The 23,340-nt window shown below is 39.6% G+C and overlaps 1 protein-coding gene across 4 annotated transcripts; it reads left to right on the forward strand.

Annotated features, from left to right (window-relative positions):
* Positions 1–5,567: 5,567 nt before the first annotated feature.
* Positions 5,568–22,058, forward strand: LOC108699140 (NACHT, LRR and PYD domains-containing protein 3-like). 4 transcript variants are annotated; one of them, XM_041573667.1, is made up of 11 exons: positions 5,568–5,665; positions 7,179–7,245; positions 8,661–8,821; positions 9,258–9,435; positions 10,162–10,227; positions 12,337–14,035; positions 16,351–16,437; positions 17,884–18,054; positions 19,142–19,306; positions 20,511–20,640; positions 21,950–22,058. In XM_041573667.1, exons 2-10 carry the CDS (start codon positions 7,212–7,214, stop codon positions 20,593–20,595), a joined length of 2,646 nt encoding a protein of 881 aa, XP_041429601.1. In that variant the 5' UTR covers positions 5,568–5,665; positions 7,179–7,211; the 3' UTR covers positions 20,596–20,640; positions 21,950–22,058. The 4 variants fall into 4 exon arrangements, with proteins under 4 accessions (XP_041429601.1, XP_041429600.1, XP_041429602.1 ...); XM_041573666.1 differs by lacking the exon at positions 21,950–22,058 and having other exon boundaries at positions 20,511–20,705; XM_041573668.1 differs by lacking the exons at positions 5,568–5,665; positions 21,950–22,058 and adding an exon at positions 6,930–7,059 and having other exon boundaries at positions 20,511–20,705.
* Positions 22,059–23,340: the final 1,282 nt, after the last annotated feature.

The following is a 23,340-nucleotide window of genomic DNA, read 5'->3' on the forward strand; positions in this document are numbered from 1 at the left end:
GGCATAAGAATACACAGGTATGGGATCCGTTATCCAGAAAGTTCAACATTTTGGAAAGGTTGTCTCCCATAGACACCATTATAATCAAATAATCCAATTTTTTTCTGTGTAATAATAAAACAGTAACTTGTACTTGATCCCAACTAAGATATAATTAATCCTTATTGGAAGCAAAACCAGCCTATTGGGTTTATTTAATGTTTACATGATTTTCTAGTAGACTTAAGGTATGAAGATCCAAATTACGGAAAGATCCGTTATCCGGAAAAACCCAGGTCCTGAACATTCTGGATAACAGGTCCCATACCTGTACTGTATGTTTTTATTTGTATTGAATTGTTATTGAACCTCAGTCCGAGCGTGGCTGTGCGACATCTTGATGCTAAATTTAGGGCATTTTTGGCCTTTCTGCTGTTTCTCCTGATCCCGATGATAAGTGGAAGCTGCTTGGAGGAAGAATCCAACTAAATGGGAGCCCCTATGCACTGGGGACATTCTAGTGATCATCACTACACCACAAGCTGATAAAAGTTATAGTTGAGGCATTTTGACTGGGCGTAAGCACCATACATGATTACCTTTTACTTGTTAAAAAGAGACCGATTCCCTTCCAGGCTTTAATATAAACTCCCACTGATATTCCAATCGACAATTACATCATTCCTAAAATAAATGAATTCCTAAACCTCATTTATGTAAGTGCAGTTAAGTATAAATATGTAATAAAGTATTTTTATAAAGTTGAATAACTTGAGGTGTAGGGGCTAATTGAACTAATGTTTTAGGTGCTCAAGGTAATCATTAACCCCTCCAACTCTTTCTTTTCTCACTACAAGGTGCTTTGGATTTGTGGTTATAGGGCAGCTCAGTTGTTCCAACAGATAAGGAGAGTAACTTTATTATCTACGTGGTGTCCCGAGACCAGTTAGAATCCAATGAGACATCGGGACAGCTCCACCTTCTAATTATTTCCTTTTCCAACTTTGAACTCTAATGAATTGCTGAGCACAACCTCTTTTAACAACGTTTAACAAAAAGCTCTTTTAAATTCAGCACTTCATTACCAGCATGGATACTCCATAAAGGGGTAATCTATTAATAGATGCATCATTTTTTTAATAGCGCAGTTAATTAAGTTAAGGAATTAATTATTTACTTTTCAACTTTGGGTGTGGCTGACCTCCGATAATGGCAAATGCATGAGAACATGGTGACATACCTCCCAACTGTCCCTTTTTCGGAGGGACAGTCCCTCTTTTGACAGCTCAACCCACAGTCCCTCATTTGTACTGGAAAGTCCCTCTTTTCTCTGCACTAAACAGCCAGAAAAAGAAACAAAGTGTCTCACTTAATTGGCTTTTAGCAGAGAGCCCAGAACAGCTAACAGGTGCAAATAAGATACTTTGTAACAATTTTGAGACACAAAAACACAGTTTAGATAAGGAGAAATATTTTCAAACTTTCATAACCTGGCAAATTTTTTAAAACAAACATGGTAATTAGGGGGTGTGGCCACAGAAAGGGGTGTGGTCCAAAAAATTGCTGCGCTATGTGCGGGAAAAAAAATTTTGTCCCTCTTTTTACTTCCAAAATGTTGGGAGGTATGTGGTGACACGGGTGACTGTTCTACCAGACAGAAAAGAATGGGGAAACTCAGCAAAAACAAATAGCATGGAGGAGAGGAAGGCAAAAACATAGCCCGGAGACTCACAGCACTTACTGAAGCAATTCTTCACTCCGTCAGGCATTTTTTAAAATATATTTATTTTTTTAAACCTTCAAACAACGTTTGTTTTTAAAAAAGTTTAAAAAAAGTTGCATAAAACCTGATAAACTTTTTTTTAAAAAAAAAATGTATTTAAAAAAAGGGATTTTGATAAAGGGTATTGGTCATCTAACGCGCACAACATGGCTCAAACAGGGAGCTGACCTTAAAATGTATTGCCCAAATTAATTTTCCAACATCCGCTTCAGCCCTGCTAAACATTCACATGGAACAAAACCAAAAAAAAAAAATGCAGCAGAGCAATCCATTTTAGTTAATTTTACTTAGCCAGAAGCGGCTATAAAATATATAGAATATCCTCCAGTCACTTCCCTATGAGGCATTAACTGTGCAACTGTCAATTGAAAATGCTTCTGTCTGGCACCAGTTTGCACAAAGGGGCTTTATTAGGGGTGATTAAAGTTGCCCACGATGGGAAGGGATTGGAGAATAGGCCAATTGGTTTGGCACCAATATGTCTTCTGGAGAAATTACATGAGTTCCCTTACAGGCCAACCTTAAAGGAAAACTATACCCCCAAACAATGTAGGTCTCTATAAAAATATATTGTATAAAACAGCTCATATGTAAAACCCTGATTCATGTAAATAAACCATTATCATAATAATATACTTTTCTAGTAGTATGTGCCATTGGGTAATCATAAATAGAAAATTGCCATTTTGAAAAATAAGGGCCGCCCCCTGGGATCGTAGGATTCACTGTACTCACAAACAAACCAACAAACCATACATGTTAGGTCACATGAGCCAATTAACAGACAGAGTTCTGCCTTTTGCTTCCTCACTTCTTCCTGTTACAGTTAGAGCTGCAGTATTTCTGGTCAGGTGATCTCTGAGGCAGCACAGATAGAGTCACGAAATGGTGGTTCTAGGCAAGAGATGTAAAAGGGCAATATTTACTTAAATATATATTCCAGTTTGGTAAGATTCTTTTATATGCCACTTAATATGATATGAACTATCTGTTGCTTAAGTGTTCATTTTGGGGGTATAGTTTTCCTTTAAGGGCTGGTACCACCAGCTGGTTTTAACCTTTCCATGGTTACCATGGACAGAACTGCAGCCAAATATAGTCAGTGTCTCTCTTGGGGCTCCCAGAGATGCAGGGTGTCCCCCCTTCTATTGTTCCAGCATGTCTGACAGCAGAGTGTTTCTCTGGGGAACTGTAATAGGAGCAATAGGGTGTGTTTCTACTAAAATTTGGAAAATGTTTCTATAATCCATCGCCCATTATCGCTGAGAATATTCTTGCAGCAAAATTAACATCGCTCGCATGTTTACTAAAGTGCGATGATACAAATTTGTCTTGCGATAAGTGCCATTAATTACGCAAGTGTAGCAGTTCGTTTCAGCTTTAATTCTGGCAAATTGCCAGTTTTTTACTGCTCATTTAGGTTAACTGCATAATCTGCTTTAAATCTTGATTTTTTTTTTTTGGCACCACTGCCAATGGGCACACTAATGGATAGATTATATTTGAATGAGTTCATATAAAATAGTATTTACTGTATTACCAGTTTAAAATGTGAAATTAAATATAGTTATGGCCAATTAAAGGGCATGTAAAGGCAAAAAAAATAAAATCCCATTTTTACTTTCTTTAATGAAAAAGAAATCTATCTCCAATATACTTTAATTAAAAAAATATGTACCGTTTTAATAAACCTGACTGTACGCAGTGAAATTCTCCCTTCATTTATTGCTGTGGATAGGAATTGTCAGATGGTCCCTAACTGCTGAGCAGGGAAACAATCATACTTATGAACAGCAGGGGGGGCCCCGACTTACTTCCCAGCCATGCAGAACTCAAGCAGCTTTGTTTATGATGATCCCCAAGTAGCCTAGACCCCACTGAGCATGTGCACAGTCTTGGTCTTGCAAAGATGTATAACAAAGTTACAAGATGGTGACCCCCTGTGGCCAACTTTGAAAGCATAAATTATTTGTTTGATTAGGCTTGTGGTGCAGTAAGTTCATGTTTATATTTAGTATACAGAATACAGCATTTCTAGCTTTATTCTATTGTAGACTTTACATGCCCTTTAAGCACTATCAGGAATAAATTATTTTCCCATGTTATGAATTTTTCTTATTAAACTCGCTAAAAATACATATATAAGTATCATTCTTCCCCAGTGCAATCACTTATTTTCGTTGCTTATGTTTAAAAAATTGACTATACTCTTTAACTATACAATTTCTCTATTTTTTTCACATAACCCCACTCTCTGGATGGCGATAGAAAATTGGCTACAATTTTGTCTATATTTGGCGACAATTCTGGCGATAATCTTTAGTAAGCCTTACAATATACGAAGCATGACAGGAGTGCTCAAACTTTAGTAAACTTCCTCTGGCGTTTTTTTCTGGCGCAGGTTATTATTGGTGCTTATCGCACCTTAGTAAACTGACACCTAGGACTGCCCATTGAGCCATTTGATTCCCTAGTTGTATAGAAGAGAGGCAATTAGTCACTAAAGAGTCACTTCCTGTACGCAGAAGCATGTAATCCAGAGCATGGGGTGGGAGGCCTCGCTGAGGAGTTTGGCCCAGCAGGAGTTGGGCAAGGGAACCCAGTGACTGGGGATTAGCCAGATGACAGTTAAAGGAAAAGGAAAGCTACAGAGGCATTTTATTGCCAATAGATTAGCCACAATAGTGCAAGCTAGAATGCTATATTTTTTCTGTAGAATACTTTACCATACCTGAGTATGGTAGAAGCGCTCTCTGTTTGTTTAGGATAGCAGCTGCCATATTAGTTTGGTGTGACATGACTTTGTGCCTGAGTCTCTCCCTGCTCACTCATAGCTCTGGGCTCAGATTACAGCAGGGAGGGGAGGAGGAGGAGAGGGAGAAAGGAGCAAACTGAGCATGCTCAAGCCCTAGCCCTGGAGGTTTAAGATGAAAACAGGAAGTCTGATACAGAAGCCCAATAGAAGGAAAAGAAATGTGCTGTTTCTTTTGACAGAGGACTCAGAGCAGCATTACTTTGAGGGGTTACTGGTGTATTTATATAGACCTTTCTGATAAAGCTTACTTAGTTTTAACCTTTCTTTCTCCTTTAAATGGGATTTGCACCCATAAAGTGTGGCACCTGTATGTGACAATGTTCCTGTCAATAAATATTTATTCATTTGGTTGAGAAACACAGGAGCCCATCTGAATGACAGTTTACCTCACTATGTAGGATCCCCTATTCTATCGCATTAAAGGAGAACCAACCCCTTAACAAAAAAAAAACCCTACCCTACATAGACCCCCCTCCCTGCCCCCCCCCCCAGCCTAGGTGTTACCCCTGGTAAATGCCCCTAACTCTTTACTTACTTCTCAGTGCAGATTCTGTGCAGCAGAGTTCAAGGGCGCCATCTTCTTCTCTTCAGTAATCTTCTGGTCTTCTTCCTTGACTTCGGCAATTTCTGTGACTTTCGGTGCATGTGCAGTTGTCCTGAACTGGAAGCTCTTACTGCACACGAGCCAATACGTCGCTCTCATTCCAGAGATTACTGATGAGAAGAAGATGGGGCCCATGAACTCCGCTGCACAAAATCTGCACTGAGGGGTAAGTAAATAGTTAGGGGCATTTACCAGGGGTAACACGTAGGCTGGGGAGGAGCAGGGAGTGAGGTCTATGTAGGATAGGGGTATAAGTGTAGCAATAATCTGCCCAGAGTAACACAAGATTGAATGAACACACACATAAACACATGCACAATCAGTGTGAGATGCTGTTTTGTTTTTTGATTAAATGTTATTTCCTTATTGTGGTGAGACATGAGGCGTGTGTTACAGGTGAACCGGACACTTCCTGGATCCTCTTCACTTGTGGATCAACATGGGGGGGAGAGACAGGAAGTGATTCTCTGTATTCCCTCATGAGGTAAGATTTTTTAGCTGTAATTTAGAGTTTCTCAGGCATTTTGGTGTATAATCAGTTGTGGATATTGTAGCGAATATGTTACCCTGTTGTTGCTGGGCCGGCTGTGTGATATACGACTTAGTTACTGTTTCACCTGCCCGCTCAGCTGGGACTTTGCACTTTTTACTGCCGTTTGCTGGGGCAGCGCGGTGTGACAACAATAACCGTGGCGTATCCCCCCCGTCCAGCAGCTGCTGGGTCTGCCAGGGGCCAGGATGTACAGGGGGCCCACGAGGGCCTAATTCATATATCATTTTAATAAATATTGGTAAAACAGGTCAATATCTAGTAACTGCAGCACAGGGTGTGGTAGTAAATAGTCCAGCACTAACGTGTACACCCATTGCCCAAATACGCTCAATAATATTCTGTTTAACACATCGAGTTCCCTTAGCATTTTGTTAATACATTTTCTGCTCTAAAAAAATCGCTGGATGGAAAAGTTTGGTAGAAATAAAATGGTAAAATATGTGTAAAAGTGAAAGTGAAAGTTTCTCAGTCGGTGTTTGTAGTGATGTGCGGGTCGGTTTTTTCCCAACCAGCACCCGCCCGCTTGACTTCCACGTCTCTTTTATAGACCTGTGCCGCCCCGCCGATTACATAAAAAAGAGTGGGGCGAGAGGCGCACGTCTATAAAAACTCAACCCGGAAGTCGGAAGCCGACATTTAGAAGGTCCAAGAAAGGAGTGTGCGAGGTCGGCCCGAACCCGACTGACCCGTGGGTCCTGGGCATGCCTAGTTGTTAGCACTGAAGCAGGCTTGATAGGTTGGCGGTTTTCTAGCCAAATTGGGCTACTAATTTAAAGCCCAGGCAGGTTTTGAAAGTATAAACTAGCCAAGGTATGGATTTGGGCTACTTTCTGGGCCTTTGGTTGGTTTGTACTTTGGAAACCAGCCAAAATTATTTTCCTGTGCTAATGTGCCAAGCCTGCGTCTCCCAATGCATGTTGGGTAATGTAGTTTTTGTTTAACAATTTGCCAAAGGGAGGGGGGTGATATCACTCCAACTTGCAGTACAGCAGTAAAGAGTGATTGAAGTTTATCAGAGCACAAGTCACATGACTTGGGGCAGCTGGGAAATTGACAATATGTCTAGCCCCATGTCAGATTTCAAAATTGAATATAAAAAAATCTGTTTGCTCTTTTGAGAAATGGATTTCAGTGCAGAATTCTGCTGGTGCAGCACTATTAACTGATTCATTTTGAAACAAAATATTTTTCCCATGACAGTGTCCCTTTAACAGTCTTGGGAAATCTGTATCCTTCAGTTATTGCTGAAGAACAAGTCCTGAGATGGCCCGGCCGAGTGATGTCTTGCCAAGGATCAGCCAAATGTCTATTGGGCAAGTTAAATGGTGTGGAAGTATTTATTCTGAAAGTACAATTTATTATAGATAGGGAATATAGTTCCCCCGCACATGTATAAACTGGAGAATGTTTAGCTGACCTGTATGAATGTTTTATGTTTTTCAAGCTGATCTGTGATTTTATCACATGAGAAGAGAAAATGGAAGAGCTCCGTGGAAAAGTTGTTACTAACGGTCAGTAAAGCTGCAGTTTTATACAACCGTCAGGGGATAACCTTTAAAGCTGAAGTACATTTATTAAGAAGATCTTGCTTATTTATGTAACATCTTGTACCCTGTACATGGTGTTTATGGTTGGTAACAAGGGGGAGGTTTCTGTTTTGTCTCTAGAGATACAGGTCCATGGTAACCTGATTTCGGAGGACAGTGTCCTATAATTCAGGGTCAGACTTGGCTCCGTGGCCCACCTGACACCCCCACGTGCTTCCAATCACATACCTCACAACTGTCCCTTTTTCGGAGGGACAGTCCCTCTTTTGACAGCTCAACCTGCAGTCCCTCATTGGTACTGGAAAGTCCCTCTTTTCTCTGCACTGAACAGCCAGAAAAAGAAACAAAGTTTCTCACTTAATTGGCTTTTAGCAGAGAGCCCAGAACAGCCACAGGTGCAAATAAGATACTTTGTAACAATTTTGAGACACAAAAACACAGTTTAGATAAGGAGAAATATTTTCAAACTTTCATAACCTGCCAAATTTTGTAAAACAAACATGGTAATTAGGGGGTGTGGCCACAGAAAGGGGTGTGGTCAAAAAATTGCTGCGCTACATGCAGAAAAAAAATTTTTGTCCCTCTTTTTACTTCCAAAATGTTGGGAGGTATGCAATCACAGCCTCAAGGAGGAAGTGTAAGGTGTGGGAGGTTGGCGTTGGAGCTCACAACTGAGATGGGAGACCCCAAGACATTAGCCTCGGTGGACCCTGGACACCCTGGTCTGACACTGCTTAAAGGAGAACTAAACCCTAATAATGAATGCGGCTAAAAATGTCATATTTTATATAGTGAACTTATTGCACGAGGCTAAAGTTCCAGCTTGTCAATAGCAGCAATGATCCAGGACTTCAAACTTGTCACAGGGGGTCACCATCTTGGAAAGTGTCTGTGACACTCACATGCTCAGTGGGCTCTGATTGGCTGTTGAGAAGCTAAGCTTAGGGCTCGTCACTAATTATCCAGCAGAAAATGAGCTTCCCTGGCTGTAATATAAGCTGATGCTACAGGTTTGCTGATTATTCAATTCTGATGCTAATTGCACTGGTTTCTGTGCTGCCATGTAGTAATTATGTGTATTAATTACTAATCAGCCTTATATTGTGACATTTCTATTCTATGTGTACTATATATTGTGAGTGGGTCCCTAAGCTCAGTAAGTGACAGCAGCACAGAGCATGTGCAGTGAATCAGCAGAAAAGAAGATGGGGAGCTACTGGGGCATCTTTAGAGACACAGATCTTTACTGCTAAAGGGCTGTAGTTGCCTTGGGCTGGTACAGAAGCACAAAACATCATGTACAACATTTCTACCTACTTCTTTAGTCAAGCTTTAGTTCTCCTTTACAGTAACCTATTATTAATGTCATTGTTTTCTAGATGAGCTCCAGCAGTTTAGGCAGAAGCTAGCTCAGTATGAAGAACACCAGTTGAACATATTCTATGAGTATTTCTGGGAGGATCTGATCTATATTCTTGAGACTCTGGACAGTCTGAGTATCCTGAGGGAGCTGAGCTTCCGCCATTGCAACTCTGTGGAGGTAGGTGAGTCCAACAGCAGCTCATTTCTGAAGTTATGACTTTAGCTTAGCCTTCACTTTTCTGTAAGTAGTAACTAATTTGCACTGGGAAAACCGTATGAGCTGTGAGAAAACCTGAATTTGCTCAGTACAGGGGAATACATATGTTGCTTTTTGGAATCTGTACAAACAATGAAAAGAATTTGTGGGCTGTTCCTGCTGAATTGTGCTTATTGCAGGAGCACAGTGGCATTATTTTTTGATATCCCTCTGTTCAGACTATGTAGTACCTGCCTAAAACACCCCAACCTAGTGCACACACATTACAGACCATAGTGAAATACTGCACAGAATTGTTTTGTTGGTGAATGAATTGGCGTTATCCTTCACAAGAACCATATTTATTCCCATAGAATTACATTATTAGTTTAAAGGGTTTCGTTTATCTGTGTTGCAGCACTATGTATCTATAAGGAAGCAACGTGGTGCCTCTGCATTTGCTAGGATGTTGTTAGAAGATATTCGTGCATCTGGGAGAGACACTACTTTGGGATTGTGGGAAAGTCTCTTTGCTCTACAGAATGATCACCCTCATCCCAACCTGCTGGGGATTCTGGATGAACTCACTCAAACAGGTATGTTCCCTACCAGAATACTGCTTATTAAATTAATATTCTTAGATCTCCAATGGTTTAGCTTCACCCTTATGGACAGTTGTACTGCAAGGTCTTACAAGGACCGGATGGGAAAGGGGCAATATCAAAAGAGGAGGAAAAGAAAAACTTCCTTACAGGGCACATTCATCCTATCACTACCCAAAGTGAATGTGAAGACACCCAACAGTTGTCTCCACTTTTACTGGACCTTTCACTGCTGGAGTTGGAACTCAACTCAACTCCTTCATTTATCATTCTCTTGTAGCATTTCCTGGAGTTATGAGTTTCCCACAAACTTGCATTACATGACATCTTCTAGCAGCTCAAAAAAAGACTAGAAGATTTGTACTTTTTTGGCTGGTATAGAATAGTTTAGCCTGTTCAGAATTACAGCAAATATTTGGTGGAAAAACTTTACTGTTTTAATATTTAATTTTTTGTATTCCTGTAGACACAAGGGGGGCGGTAATTCAACCCCATTTAATCCATGTAATTCATAAAGGATTTGGTTTTCTCAATTTCATAATATCTGTACATTTTTGGATGGTGTGGAATAGTTTTGCCTGTTCAAAACTAAAGAAAATGTTTGTGTAATAAAAACAGGGCGGCCACATCCCAGCCATTTGTGTTTAATTCAACCCCATTTAAACCATGTAATTCATAAAGGATTTGCTCTCCTCCTTTTCATACTATCTACTGTTTCAGGTGATTTTCTGGAGCAAAATGTCATTTTGGACATAATAGGACCTGATCTGTCTCATGATCTCAAAGGTAAGCAAGAGAAAGAATTGAACTGGAGGGCAAGTAAGCAAAACTGCTCAGATATATATCAGCAATCGAAAGCTCTTTCCAGAGTTATTGTATACTTTATTTTACATACCTTTACTCTACATATAGTATAGCGAAGTTTCGGACCCGGGTGGTCCTTTTTCAGGCTAACAAAGTATCATTAAAACCACCACTTCCTTTTATACCCATTGTCCACTAGTGGCCATCACCAAGAATGACATATTTTAAACATTCTATATCACATGGTTTCACATCTAATCTACAGTATACATCTCCATATAACACCTTCAACTGAATATATTAAAAAATCATTCCATCAATAATCTATACGAATCCATATGACTCCATCTAAACAATTCATTATGACAGGCACACAGTTTATGACCAAGAGAGCCTACTTAATTCTATGGCTTCAAAATGTTCATAGAATCTTTAAATACAATTAAAAACATTTTTAAAACGACCTGTGCCATATCTATATCAGTGGGCTCAATTCATATTCTTTATTCATTCTTTAATCCTTAGGGATTAAGGTTTCTAATCTTATTTTTAATTTTATTTTCATTTTAATAACTGTTTAACTCTGTCTCCACCTTTCCTGTGTTTGGAGATTTACTTGTTGAGCTACCGTATAGCGTACATCAATAAAATGACATGCAACTGGACTTACATTTCTTCTGATATCTGACTTATGTTCTCCTATTCTATCTTTTAACTGCCTAGTGGTCTGACCTACATACATAAGCCCGCAAGGGCATTTTATAGCATAAACTACACATGTTGATAGGCAAGTATGATATCCCTTAATTGTAATTGCAGTTCCTCTATGTGGACATCAAATTGTGTAACCTTTTAATCAACTGTTACAATGTCTACAAGACATACATGGAAATGTACCATTTTTTCACCCACATATGGTCTCCTGCAGTTTTCTCTCTGGACCCACATCAGCCTTAACAAGCTTGTCCCTCAATGATTGTGCTTTTTTGTATGCAATTCTCGGGGGTCTCCGGAAAACACTCACCCCAAGAAACTGTACTCCCAATATACCCCAATGTTTGCAAATGATCTTTCCTATCTGTCGTGATCGCCTGGAATATCTGCTAATAAATTACAATCTTTCATCTGTCTTTGGGCTCCATTTATTATCCACAGAACCCAACATCACTTGTATTTCTCAAGAGCTTTCCTCGGATAACCCCTAACTACAAATTTATTCTGCATTTCATCCAACCTCTCACTCTCTCCTCCCAGAGAAAAAAGGGCTTCTGTAGAAAGATGGATCGTCTTTCGTTTTTTCTGCCGTAACAATAAATGTACTTCTTCAATAGATCATTTTATAGTTATGCGGTTAATTTGGGTTAAAATAAAAACATGTCTAACACAATTATCTAATAATTGTATTATTATATTGGCCTGTTTATCATGCAACGTAAAATAAAATAATGCTTTGGGGAATTAAAAAAAAAAAAACTATCCTGTTGCCACGCATGTGTTGATGAAGTAAGGGTTAATCAGATGGAGAGCATACAAGGGGAGTTACATGGCATGGCCTTCTTTCAATTTCTTGATCATGTACAGAAAGTTCTGCAGCTCCTCTTCACTTGCTGATATGGTCCATTGGTAGATACAATTTTCAAACCTACCAAACCAACCAATAACTTTACTACATGGATATAAGATGGGATAGTTAGGCCTATATACATGCACTCTTGTTCATATGAACCCATCTTTATTTATAGAAAGGCTGGCCACATTTTGTTGTGGTAGTGGACATTAAACTACCTCCCAACTCCCATGCCCACGAGCTCTAGAGCTCCAAGGCTAAAACATTTCATCCATTAAAAGAGAAAGAAACGTCCACGACCCCAGAACATGAGTATAGAGGCAGGGATGTGCAAAAAGTAAAATTGTTTCTAATAAATGCTTTTCATTATGTCATTTTGTTTCTAAACTTTAATTCCATTATATTTTTTGCCAATCACTGCTCAGATTTTCTGCTGCTTTATGATAAATCTCTTACACAGAGGGTGATGGGGTTAACTTTAGCTGTTCTTCTAAATATTTCATTTGTACTTTGTATATCCCCAGCCTGTCGGTTACAGCACAAACAGACTCTTTTGGAGAAAACTCAGAATCTGGTGGAACACAGAGCCCCAGGATTAACCACTGAGAGTCTTAGCTTCCATATCTCTGAGCGCTATTTAGACCTCATTGTTGTCTCCAGTCAGCACTTCAGGTCTCGTCCTCAGCATGAGCTCATTGCAACAGGGGGAATACATGAACATTACTTACAGAGAGCTCAGAGTAATTTGGAGAGGATTAGCCCTAACCGTCTGTTCCGCTGGTGCCACAGAAAGAGACGTGTGCCACAGACAGTGCTGGTGAGCGGAGTGCCAGGGGTGGGGAAAACCACATTAATGCAGAAGTTTGTCTATGACTGGGCCAATGGGAAACTCTACCAGAGATTTGCTTTTGTCTTCTTCTTCAAATTCCGGGATCTCAATAATGATGAGCTGAGCTTGGCCCAGATGATCATTGATGAATATCCCTATCTACACAATCAGCTCGACATAATCTTTCAAAACCCTGCACAACTGCTCTTTATTTTTGATGGACTAGATGAAAGCAAATATCAAATTGATTTAAAACAAATGGAACTGTGCACCAACCCCTGTTCCATGCAGACTGTTGGAGTCATTGTGTCCAGTTTGGTGAGACAGACTCTCCTTAATGGCTGCTCTGTCCTAATAACCAGTCGCCCAACCAGACTCGCAACAGTTGAAACATCTATTTTTCACCGAGTGTCTGAAATTATGGGATTTTTCCCTAAGGAAAGAGAGAAGTATTTTCTGCATTTTTTTAGAGATTACACAATGGCAGAAAAGGCTTTCCATTATGTGAGAGAGAACGGGATGCTGTACACATTCTGCTACATCCCATCCTACTGCTGGATCATCTGCACCGTGTTATCCATGTGCTTCAGAGACCAAAAGATAAACTCCGCATCAACTATAGAATTCTTTCCAAAAACTGTCACACAGCTTTTTGCCAGTTTTTTAAGTAACATTCTTGCCAATCACAGTCAGCAAAGGTGTATTGATAAGAATTTCCTGATTTCCATTGGTCGGATGGCAGAGAATGGGGTAAATAGTCACACTCTTTCATTTACAAAAGATGATTTGGAAGCATTTAGTGTGGATACTTCCTCACATCTGGTGACAAGCTTTGTGATGGAGAGTGGGAAGCCTCCACATGTGTCCTATTCCTTCTTGCATCTCACCATACAGGAGTTTATGGCTGCCTTGGTTCACTACCTTGACTATTCCCCTGAAAGGCTGCAGAAGGCTCTTGAGGAGGCAAAATCATATAAAGACGGCCGTGGGGAAATATTCCTTCGTTTCATATCTGGACTCTCTGACAGTTCCACCAGATCCCTGTTGAAGCCATATATAGGAGATTTATCTGCGGAGGCCTCCAAGCACGTTATCAGTTTTCTTCAGATGTCAATTCCCACTAGACGGACACAAAATACTGACATTAGAAAAGTTCTTAATGAGTTTGCCCGCCTTACTGAGTCCCGAAACAAAGCACTTGTCTTCTCATCCATTGGATCAAATAAGCATTTTGATTTTTCTGAATTCTATTTGGCGCCTCTGGACTGCACAGTGTTGGCTTTTATCCTGGAATCCTGTAGGCAAACAGAAGTTCTAAACCTTGGTGCCTGTTTCATTCAGACTGAAGGACTGGAGAGACTTGTCCCAACTCTACATACTGTTACTGATGTCAGGTAGGTGCTAAGGTTGTATTTCTTAGGACTGATCTACTATGATTGATGCTAAATTGCTCCAGTGCAATTGCTCATGACAATCAATCCCATATTTCCTTTGATTTTTCAACTGCTAGTAGACTGATCAAAACTAATTGCTTATTGATCACTGTGCATGTGCATTTAGCACCTACAATTGTAAATAATGAGCCCTCCTCTTACAAAATATTGCCATCTGATATATTGACTAATTTGCTAAAAGGGGGCAAGGGTAAAGAAGTGATACTAGTGTACCTACCTTACACATACACTCACATGTCCATAGGTTACTGTATTCACACATATTCTCAAACCTTTCATAATAATTGTACATAATAACACTAAGTCAAAATCAAGTAAATTTAGAATTTGTGTAGAATCCTAATCAAGTAACTCTGAGTATCATTATTTATATGATAATATTTATCATCAATATTAATAAGGGATAATGTACCCCCTACTGTAAATGATAAGGATATTAGAAGTCACTGAGGGGTTGTTCTGTGACCATATAAAGGCACAAGGCTGCAGGCTGAGTTATACAGGGAACTCTGAGTATCACTGATGTATTATAAGGGATAATGTACCCCCTACTGTAAATGATAAGGATATTAGAAGTCACTGAGGGGTTGTTCTGTGACCATATAAAGGCACAAGGCTGCAGGCTGAGTTATACAGGGAACTCTGAGTATCACTCATGTATTATAAGGGATAATGTACCCCCTACTGTAAATGATAAGGATATTAGAAGTCACTGAGGGGTTGTTCTGTGACCATATAAAGACACAAGGCTGCAGGCTGAGTTATACAGGGAACTCTGAGTATCACTTATGTATTATAAGGGATAATGTACCCCCTACTGTAAATGATAAGGATATTAGAAGTCACTGAGGGGTTGTTCTGTGACCATATAAAGGCACAAGGCTGCAGGCTGAGTTATACAGGGAACTCTGAGTATCACTCATGTATTATAAGGGATAATGTACCCCCTACTGTAAATGATAAGGATATTAGAAGTCACTGAGGGGTTGTTCTGTGACCATATAAAGACACAAGTCTGCAGGCTGAGTTATACAGGGAACTCTGAGTATTACTCATGTATTATAAGGGATAATGTACCCCCTACTGTAAATGATAAGGATATTAGAAGTCACTGAGGGGTTGTTCTGTGACCATATAAAGGCACAAGGCTGCAGGCTGAGTTATACAGGGAACTCTGAGTATCACTCATGTATTATAAGGGATAATGTACCCCCTACTGTAAATGATAAGGATATTAGAAGTCACTGAGGGGTTGTTCTGTGACCATATAAAGGCACAAGGCTGCAGGCTGAGTTATACAGGGAACTCTGAGTATCACTACTGTATAATAAGGGATAATGTACCCCCTACTGTAAATGATAAGGATATTAGAAGTCACTGAGGGGTTCTGTGACCATATAAAGGCACAAGGCTGCAGGCTGAGTTATACAGGGAACTCTGAGTATCACTCATGTATTATAAGGGATAATGTACCCCCTACTGTAAATGATAAGGATATTAGAAGTCACTGAGGGGTTGTTCTGTGACCATATAAAGGCACAAGGCTGCAGGCTGAGTTATACAGGGAACTCTGAGTATCACTCATGTATTATAAGGGATAATGTACCCCCTACTGTAAATGATAAGGATATTAGAAGTCACTGAGGGGTTGTTCTGTGACCATATAAAGGCACAAGGCTGCAGGCTGAGTTATACAGGGAACTCTGAGTATCACTCATGTATTATAAGGGATAATGTACCCCCTACTGTAAATGATAAGGATATTAGAAGTCACTGAGGGGTTGATCTGTGACCATATAAAGGCACAAGGCTGCAGGCTGAGTTATACAGGGAACTCTGAGTATCACTCATGTATTATAAGGGATAATGTACCCCCTACTGTAAATGATAAGGATATTAGAAGTCACTGAGGGGTTGTTCTGTGACCATATAAAGGCACAAGGCTGCAGGCTGAGTTATACAGGGAACTCTGAGTATCACTCATGTATTATAAGGGATACTGTACCTGTAATGTAGGTAGTTAGCTTGTGATCAGGATCATTCACTCCTGGAGATGGACGCGTACAAGGCATTTAGGAAGTGGAGAAGTGGATTCTGTTTGGACTTATTCTTCGAGCCTCATTTAGACAAGGAATCACATAGCCGTAGCAGTATTATTTGGGCACATGATTAGTAAAATGATCGTCTATACTGCTGCCTGTGTGCTGGACTAAATATGCTTTCAGAAACACATCAATGTTCATTATTCTCAACAGATTCACAAAAAACAATCTGAGGAATGAGGACGTGCAACAGATTTATTCCTTATTATCTCATCCCTACTGCCGAATCCAAAAGCTGAGGTACGTCTTTTCCTTCATAGATACAATTTTGTATTTCCCTGTATGCCACACTGCTTGTGTCTGACCACACAGATGGGGTGGAATATTCCTTCGAGGAAAAACCCGAACGAAGAATCTGGTGAGATCAATCCAATTATTTTTTGGGGGGTCTTACAGCTGGAAAGGAGGAGGAAGTGGGGGACACCCCAGTATATCTCCTTGGAAATTGGCTTTCCATCTAAAGCCATTCATCTATCTGCCTGCTAATCCACTAAGAAAAGCACCCTGTGTATTTCACTGCTTTACCATATGGGAAAGTTCTGATCCAGACCTCAAATCACAAATAACTTTTCCATCTTGCTGAACTACAACTCACAGCTCTTTTTGCCAGTCTACAAGCAAACAACACAACCAAGGAACAGTTATAATAATAAATTGTACATTTTTTAAACATACTGGTCTCATAATCCACCTTCTATTTATATTTCTTTATATTGAATTTTATCCTAAATAGGACCTTGAGGATTGAAGGTTTGCTTTCTTGACCAGTAAAACAATAACATTCCCTTAATGTCACAAGACTTCAAATTGTAATTAGTAGTAGGTTGTGCTAATTATGGAGTGTTTAAGTAGAATTAGGCAGATATTGGTAAAACAACAGACTATGTAGGCTATTTCCTACTGTTGGAATCCACCTCATGCCAAAGTGAACCTCACAAAAACCATCTTGCCTCCTAAACCTGCCCCTATTCCCCATTTTTTACTTAGAGGCCCATGTGACTTTTTTTAATTCAAATATACTCACAATTTGACTGGGAGGTTATTTAAGAAAAAATATGAATGTCAAATATCCAATCCAATGGTTCCGACCCAAAAAGTCTAATCGTATTCTATTTGTACAAATCGAGTTTTTCTCAGAAAAAAAACTTGAATGTCAGAAAGACTATTAACATCTCCAAATGGCTCAACGGACCTCTGCCATTGACTTTTACGTGAACACGGCAGGTTTTTGGTGGTGACTAATTGAATTTGGACTGTTTCAATAGTTGAGATCTGATAAATCGCACATTCGAATAGGGGGATTAAAATTAGAACGTTTGAATTTTGAAACTGGAAAATTCGAATTTACTATTCGACCCTTGATATATCTGCCCCAACATATGGATTCCTCTGTATCTAGCTTATTCATCTGAGATAAATGTCCCTGCAAACGGGGTGCTTACTATATAAAAAACTATTTGAAATATCCTCCAAAAAGTACTCCGACTTCCAATGCAACCCTTCTGTTTAGCTTGAAGCATTAACAGTTTATATTACATTGCCCAGATATTACATGCTATTTATTATTTGTTTTACCATTGTTAGAGTGGAAAGTGAAAGGCAAAATCAAAGTGTGTGGGTGTGAGTAGGAGCTGCAATTTACAGACATTGGGGTCTCAAAGTTTCTCATTCTTTCTCACTCTACAGTCTGAGGAACAATGGTCTGACGGAGGAAAGCTGTGCTAACTTGGCCACGGCAATTAATGAAAACAAATCTTTGAGGGAACTGGATCTGTCTAAGAACAAACTGGCTGGGGATGATTTCTGTCAGTTGCTTGCGGTTCTTTCTGTTCCAACATGCAGGATAGAGCGTTTGGGGTGAGTTTAGGGTGAGGCAAAAGGCATGATGGTATATGGGATTGTTTGGATTTTCCCTACGGAGTGCGACATTGTGTTGCTCCAGCACTTGTGCCTGTACCAAGGGTAAATAAACTATTGACATTGTCTTGTCAGGTTGAAGAATCCGCAACACACAATTTCTTCATTTTAACAGCAGTTCACTGTAACATGGGGGTGCCTATCTGAGCATACAAAACATAAATTATGAAACAGCTCCTGATTGTGGGGTACTATCCACATTGTGTTGAATTATGCTATTAAACAAATAGAAGTGGTCCATGATGAGTCTCTAAGTCTAGTATGTGATGTGGACCAGTGGAATGGAGTGTCTGTCAACCCATTCCTTCCTATCTTCCAGGTCCCAACAGTAAGGTTTTCTGACTAGAGTTCTACTAAGGAAATCCACCCTCCACATCTTTAGGGTTCTGTATTTGGATATTGGGATCATATTAACTGCCAGGTTGAAGGCTAGAAGAAGACTAGAAAGACCAATAGAAGAGTCACAATAATTATGAAAATGTTTTGTAAAGTGCTACATAATATGTTGGTGCTACAACAACCAGGGATTCGAATAATAGAAATGAAAGTATCTTGGATCACTTAACTAAGGGTTATGTAGGATTTACAGTAACAACCCACTCATTGCCTTTATAACTATAATATACAATCTTTCCTGGAACATGTGTGTAGATTCATCAGCCTGTGTATTTGTGCCACATAGCTCTTGAGGATATGAGGATGGAGATGTGGGGGTTTGACCAAACACAAAGGGGTTTATTTATTAAAGAATGAAGTTAGAGATCAGCACAGTCCTCTAGAGTGAAATTCTGCCACTCTCCATTCATTTCTATGGGATTTTGAAAGGCGTATTTATCAAAGGAAGACCTTTCACCCATTGATAAATACTGTTTTAAAAATCCCAAAGAAATGAATGGAGAGTGGTGGAATTTCACTCTAGTGGACTGTGGTGATATCAGACTTCACTCTTTCATAAATATACCCCAAAGAGTTGACAACATGTGTCTGACGTCTCAGTATGCTTCATGCAAACCTCTGTCTCTCACAGACTCCAGGAGATCAAGTTGACCCCAGAATATGCTAAATCGTTACTCTCCTTGTCTGTCAACACCAACCTCACCCACCTCAATATCAGCAGCAATTTCTTTGGCGATGCTGGTTACCCTCATATAAAAGAACTTATACTGAGTCACCCCAGCCTGAAGGAGATCAGGTAAGTGCAGTTGGTCAGACCTTAAAGGAGAATGAAAGGTTAAAACTAAGTAAGCCTTATCAGAAAGGCCAATCTAAATATACCAGTAAACCCCCAAAGTAATGTTCCTCTGAGTCCCCTGCATTTCTTTCCTTCTATTGTGTACACATGGGCTTCTGTATCAGACTTCCTGCCTTCAGCTTAAACCTTTTTGCCCTGGGCAAGAGCATGCTCAGTTTGCTCCTCTTCCCCTCCCCCCTCCCTTCTCTACTGTAATCTGAGCCCAGAGCAGGGAGAGACTCAGGCAGGAAGTGATGTAACACCACATTAATACTGCAGCTCCTAACTTAAACAAACAGAGAGTTTCTAGAGCATTTTACTCAGGTATGGTAAAACATTCTACAGAATAAATATAGCATTCTAGCTTGCACTGTTGCAGCTAATCTATTGGCAATAAAATGCCTCCGTAGCTTTCCTTCTCCTTTAAGACAATGATCCATGGTGTGCATATGATCTCCTTATTGGGTTTATAGCTGAAGTTATATCTGAAGTCTTCACCCATCAGTGGCCCTTACCATGTTTCATTTCCAGAACATTTGCAGGAACTAATCAGCATTTACAATGGCCAACATTACAATTTGACTTGCAGCTGCAAAATTCAGGCATGGATTTGGGTGGGTGGGAGGCGGGTCAAACTTCAAACCAGGCCCTACCCCACTAGGGACAGAGCAACTGGAGAAGCATTGTCCACACTGCAGGCAGCTAAGGGGGCTGTCTGTCCTTTCAGGAACTGTAACCTACATGGAAATTTGGACATGTCTGGGAAAGTGGGATAATACATTCTAATGGGCACTGAGTGATATACCTCAGGGGGTCCCACTAGAAAATAAAATACACAGCACTTTGTATAAATAATAGATTTCATATAGAAAAATAAAAATACAATGAGCATCTAATACAATAACACATTACTGCAATGGGGACATGTGGGAGTCTATCTGACTCACTAACTTCAAGAAGGGGTTGGATGGTGTTTAGCAAGTGAGGGAATACAGGAATATGGGAGATAGCTCATAGTACAAGTTGATCCAGGGTCAGGAATGAATTTCATCAATTTTAAAAACACTTTATAAATGATGTCTACTTTAACGTTATTTTTAACATGAACAGTTCCAATAAAGGGACTACTTATAGATTATGTATATATTATTTTCACTGTTTCCAGGGTGGAGTTGAATGATTTTTCAGAAGAAACAGAAGAGGACCTGAAGCAGCTACAGACTCGTAGGCCGGATGTTGTCATTTCATGATGCACAGAAACAAACGGCGAAGTGAGAAGTTCAGTGCTTACCAAGGTGCACAAAGGCCATGTACTGTAGATCCAGCAGGAGGAATATTTATTAAATTACGGATTAATGGATGCTTGTATGGAATAGTGTACTGTGCATTGGCAATTTGCAGGACTGGCCTGTGGTTTAGGCCATCAAACTACTTCAGGAGCAGGTTATGGACGAGTTCTGGTGCTACCTTGTGGTACAGGCTCTTGTCTTTAAATTTTTTAGGAAAAAAAACACCAACTGTGGCAAAATACTTTTCTTTATAATCATCGAGGATCAGTGGCATTTATTAATTTCAGGCCAGACAATACCGTTTGTGGGTTTCAAATAATCTTGACCCATTCATCAGTATTGCTTAGCATTCCAAGATTGAACTTTAATGCAGTTTCCTGCTTGTAGCACACCAGAACCTAAACACTACCCTGTTCTGCATACAAAAAATGGAGAGGTACAACTCATTGGCTCCTCGGCTGGGCAATAACTGCCCATTCTAAATATCCTGCCTAAACTAGGCCTGTCTCGTCTACAGAGCTGGCTGTTGTTTTCCATTTCAAGATGTCCTTCCCATGATGTAAACCCTACTTAATCGACTACCTCTTTTTATATTATTCCATGCTCCGCCCCATCGGATAGGTGGCAGGTCAAACTTCAGGCCAGTCCCTACCCCACTGGAGTTTGCCCTGTTACTCAGTATCATTCCCGTTTGGAGCACCAGACCCGAAACGCTACCCTGTTCTACTTACTGTACAGCTCTCATTGGCGCCTCAGTAGGGCAACAACTACCCATTATAAATGTCCTGCCTAAACTAGGCTGGTCTCATCTAGAGTGCTGGTTGTTGTTTTCCATTTCAAGATGTAAACCCTACTCAATGGACCACCTCTTTTTATATTCTCCCTTGCTCCACCCCTACTAGAATTTTCCAGAGGTTTCTAAGCATACTAGCTCCCATTGGTGTTCCAACTACACTCCAAAAGGAAACACTCTCTAAAGAAATTTCCTATAAATAAGAACTAACTCAGAATTATGTTATGTTAATTCCTCTTCATCCACTTACAAATCTATCATTCTCCTATCCCATTGCCAGCAAACTGAACAAAAGTCACATCTACGACTCTTAGGGGATTATTTATCAAAATCCAAATTTATCTCATTTTCTAAAATATATTCCGACCAAATCCACACGGGTTATTTCCCGTTATTCATTAATCCATTTTACCAAAAATTTCCAGTTCAGGAAAAAAAACTTGAAAATTTTTTGTAAATTGAACTAAAATTCAAATCGTAAAATTTTTCGGATTTTTCAACCTGAAAATTCATATTTTTCAGATTTTTCCCGAAAACCTTGAAATCTTTGTATTATTGCATGAAACTCAGCGCAGATCAGGATATCTTCGGGACTCCCATTGATTTATATACAACCTCAGCAGGTCTGAGATGCCGGATTTTCGAATTCAACGTTTTTCCATCCTCGGGGTATAATAAATTAAGAAAAATTCGAGTTTTTTAATCTAAAAATTTGGATTTCATATTAAAAAAAAAACTAACATTTTTTGTTTTTGGCATTCAGACTTTGATAAATAACCCCCTTACTTTCTTTAGGCTATGTCTTAATACAATCATGCATTATCTTCACTTCGCTGTCAGTATTTATTTACTGGTGGAGAAAATGCTGTGTGTAACATAGCCATAAAGCTATAAATTGCAAGCTCTCCAGACGAAGTTGCTTAGTTTGGGGCTCTATGATGAAGCTACAGGAAGCTCTGGTTATGTCCCATGTGATACCCAACTAATTCTTGATTTTTAGTACATAATTTATGACAATTGCATACACTTTGGAAAATGCCTTTTTCAACCCAAATGAACTATGTATTATAATAAAAGCACTTTAATTTAAAAGGGAGATTGGTGTATGGTTAACAGTGTTGTTCCTGACGCTTTATTTAAAGAGTGGTGACATATTATAATGCTTTACACAGATTATACATCATTTTGCAGTATCCCAGTGGAGCTTACATTTAAAGGATTTATATTTATACAAACCATGGCCAAATTTATCAGGAGGGAGAACCTACCACTGGACCACCATGTGACCTATCTGCAAGATCTGTTACAAGCAGCACCTACAGGGGAAATGAAGGGAATATCTATGTGGTGAAGGAGCTTATTCTGTCTTTTATGTCCTGCTGATGTTTGCTTAGTACAAAGTAAAACCTCCTATAGGCTGGTATGCTTCTACTGCATCCTCCTATACAGGCTTGAAGAATACATAGAGTCATATTTATCATAGAATTTCCCCCTAATAGACTGTATAGACTGAGCTCCAGTTTCATTCTATGATAAATATCGTGCAATGGATTACTTACCCTGACATAGTTTCATGGTGTGTGTCTCTCTATTTAGATTAAAAAAAAGGGCTGCTCCTGCAGAATTATACACTGCACCTGAGACTATCCTACCTTGCATTTTGTGCACAGGCTATAATCATACATGGGGACTTATGTCTGGAGGCCAGCCTGGGCCTAACTGGGTTGGGTTCAGAAGAGCACACGTCTGTTGTGACATTGCACCGATTTGTAGCTAAATATACAAAACAGAGGATGGTGGTACTCTGTATTTTAGGGTGATTTGGACACTAGCAACCAGACTGCTGAAATTGCAAACTGGACAGCTGCGGAATAAAAAGCTAAATAATTTTAAAAAATAATGTAGTAACCCGT

The sequence above is a fragment of the Xenopus laevis genome, chromosome 8L (genome assembly GCF_017654675.1).
Source record: "Xenopus laevis strain J_2021 chromosome 8L, Xenopus_laevis_v10.1, whole genome shotgun sequence".
NCBI lineage: Eukaryota > Metazoa > Chordata > Amphibia > Anura > Pipidae > Xenopus > Xenopus laevis.

Excerpts from the sequence above, each read along its gene's own strand:
- LOC108699140 (XM_041573667.1), top strand. The coding sequence starts at position 7,212 with ATGGAAGAGCTCCGTGGAAAAGTTGTTACTAACG. Across the intron at positions 10,228-12,336 it reads TCTGTCTCATGATCTCAAAG|CCTGTCGGTTACAGCACAAA; the intron begins GTAAGCAAGAGA and ends GTATATCCCCAG. Across the intron at positions 19,307-20,510 it reads CCCAGCCTGAAGGAGATCAG|GGTGGAGTTGAATGATTTTT; the intron begins GTAAGTGCAGTT and ends CACTGTTTCCAG.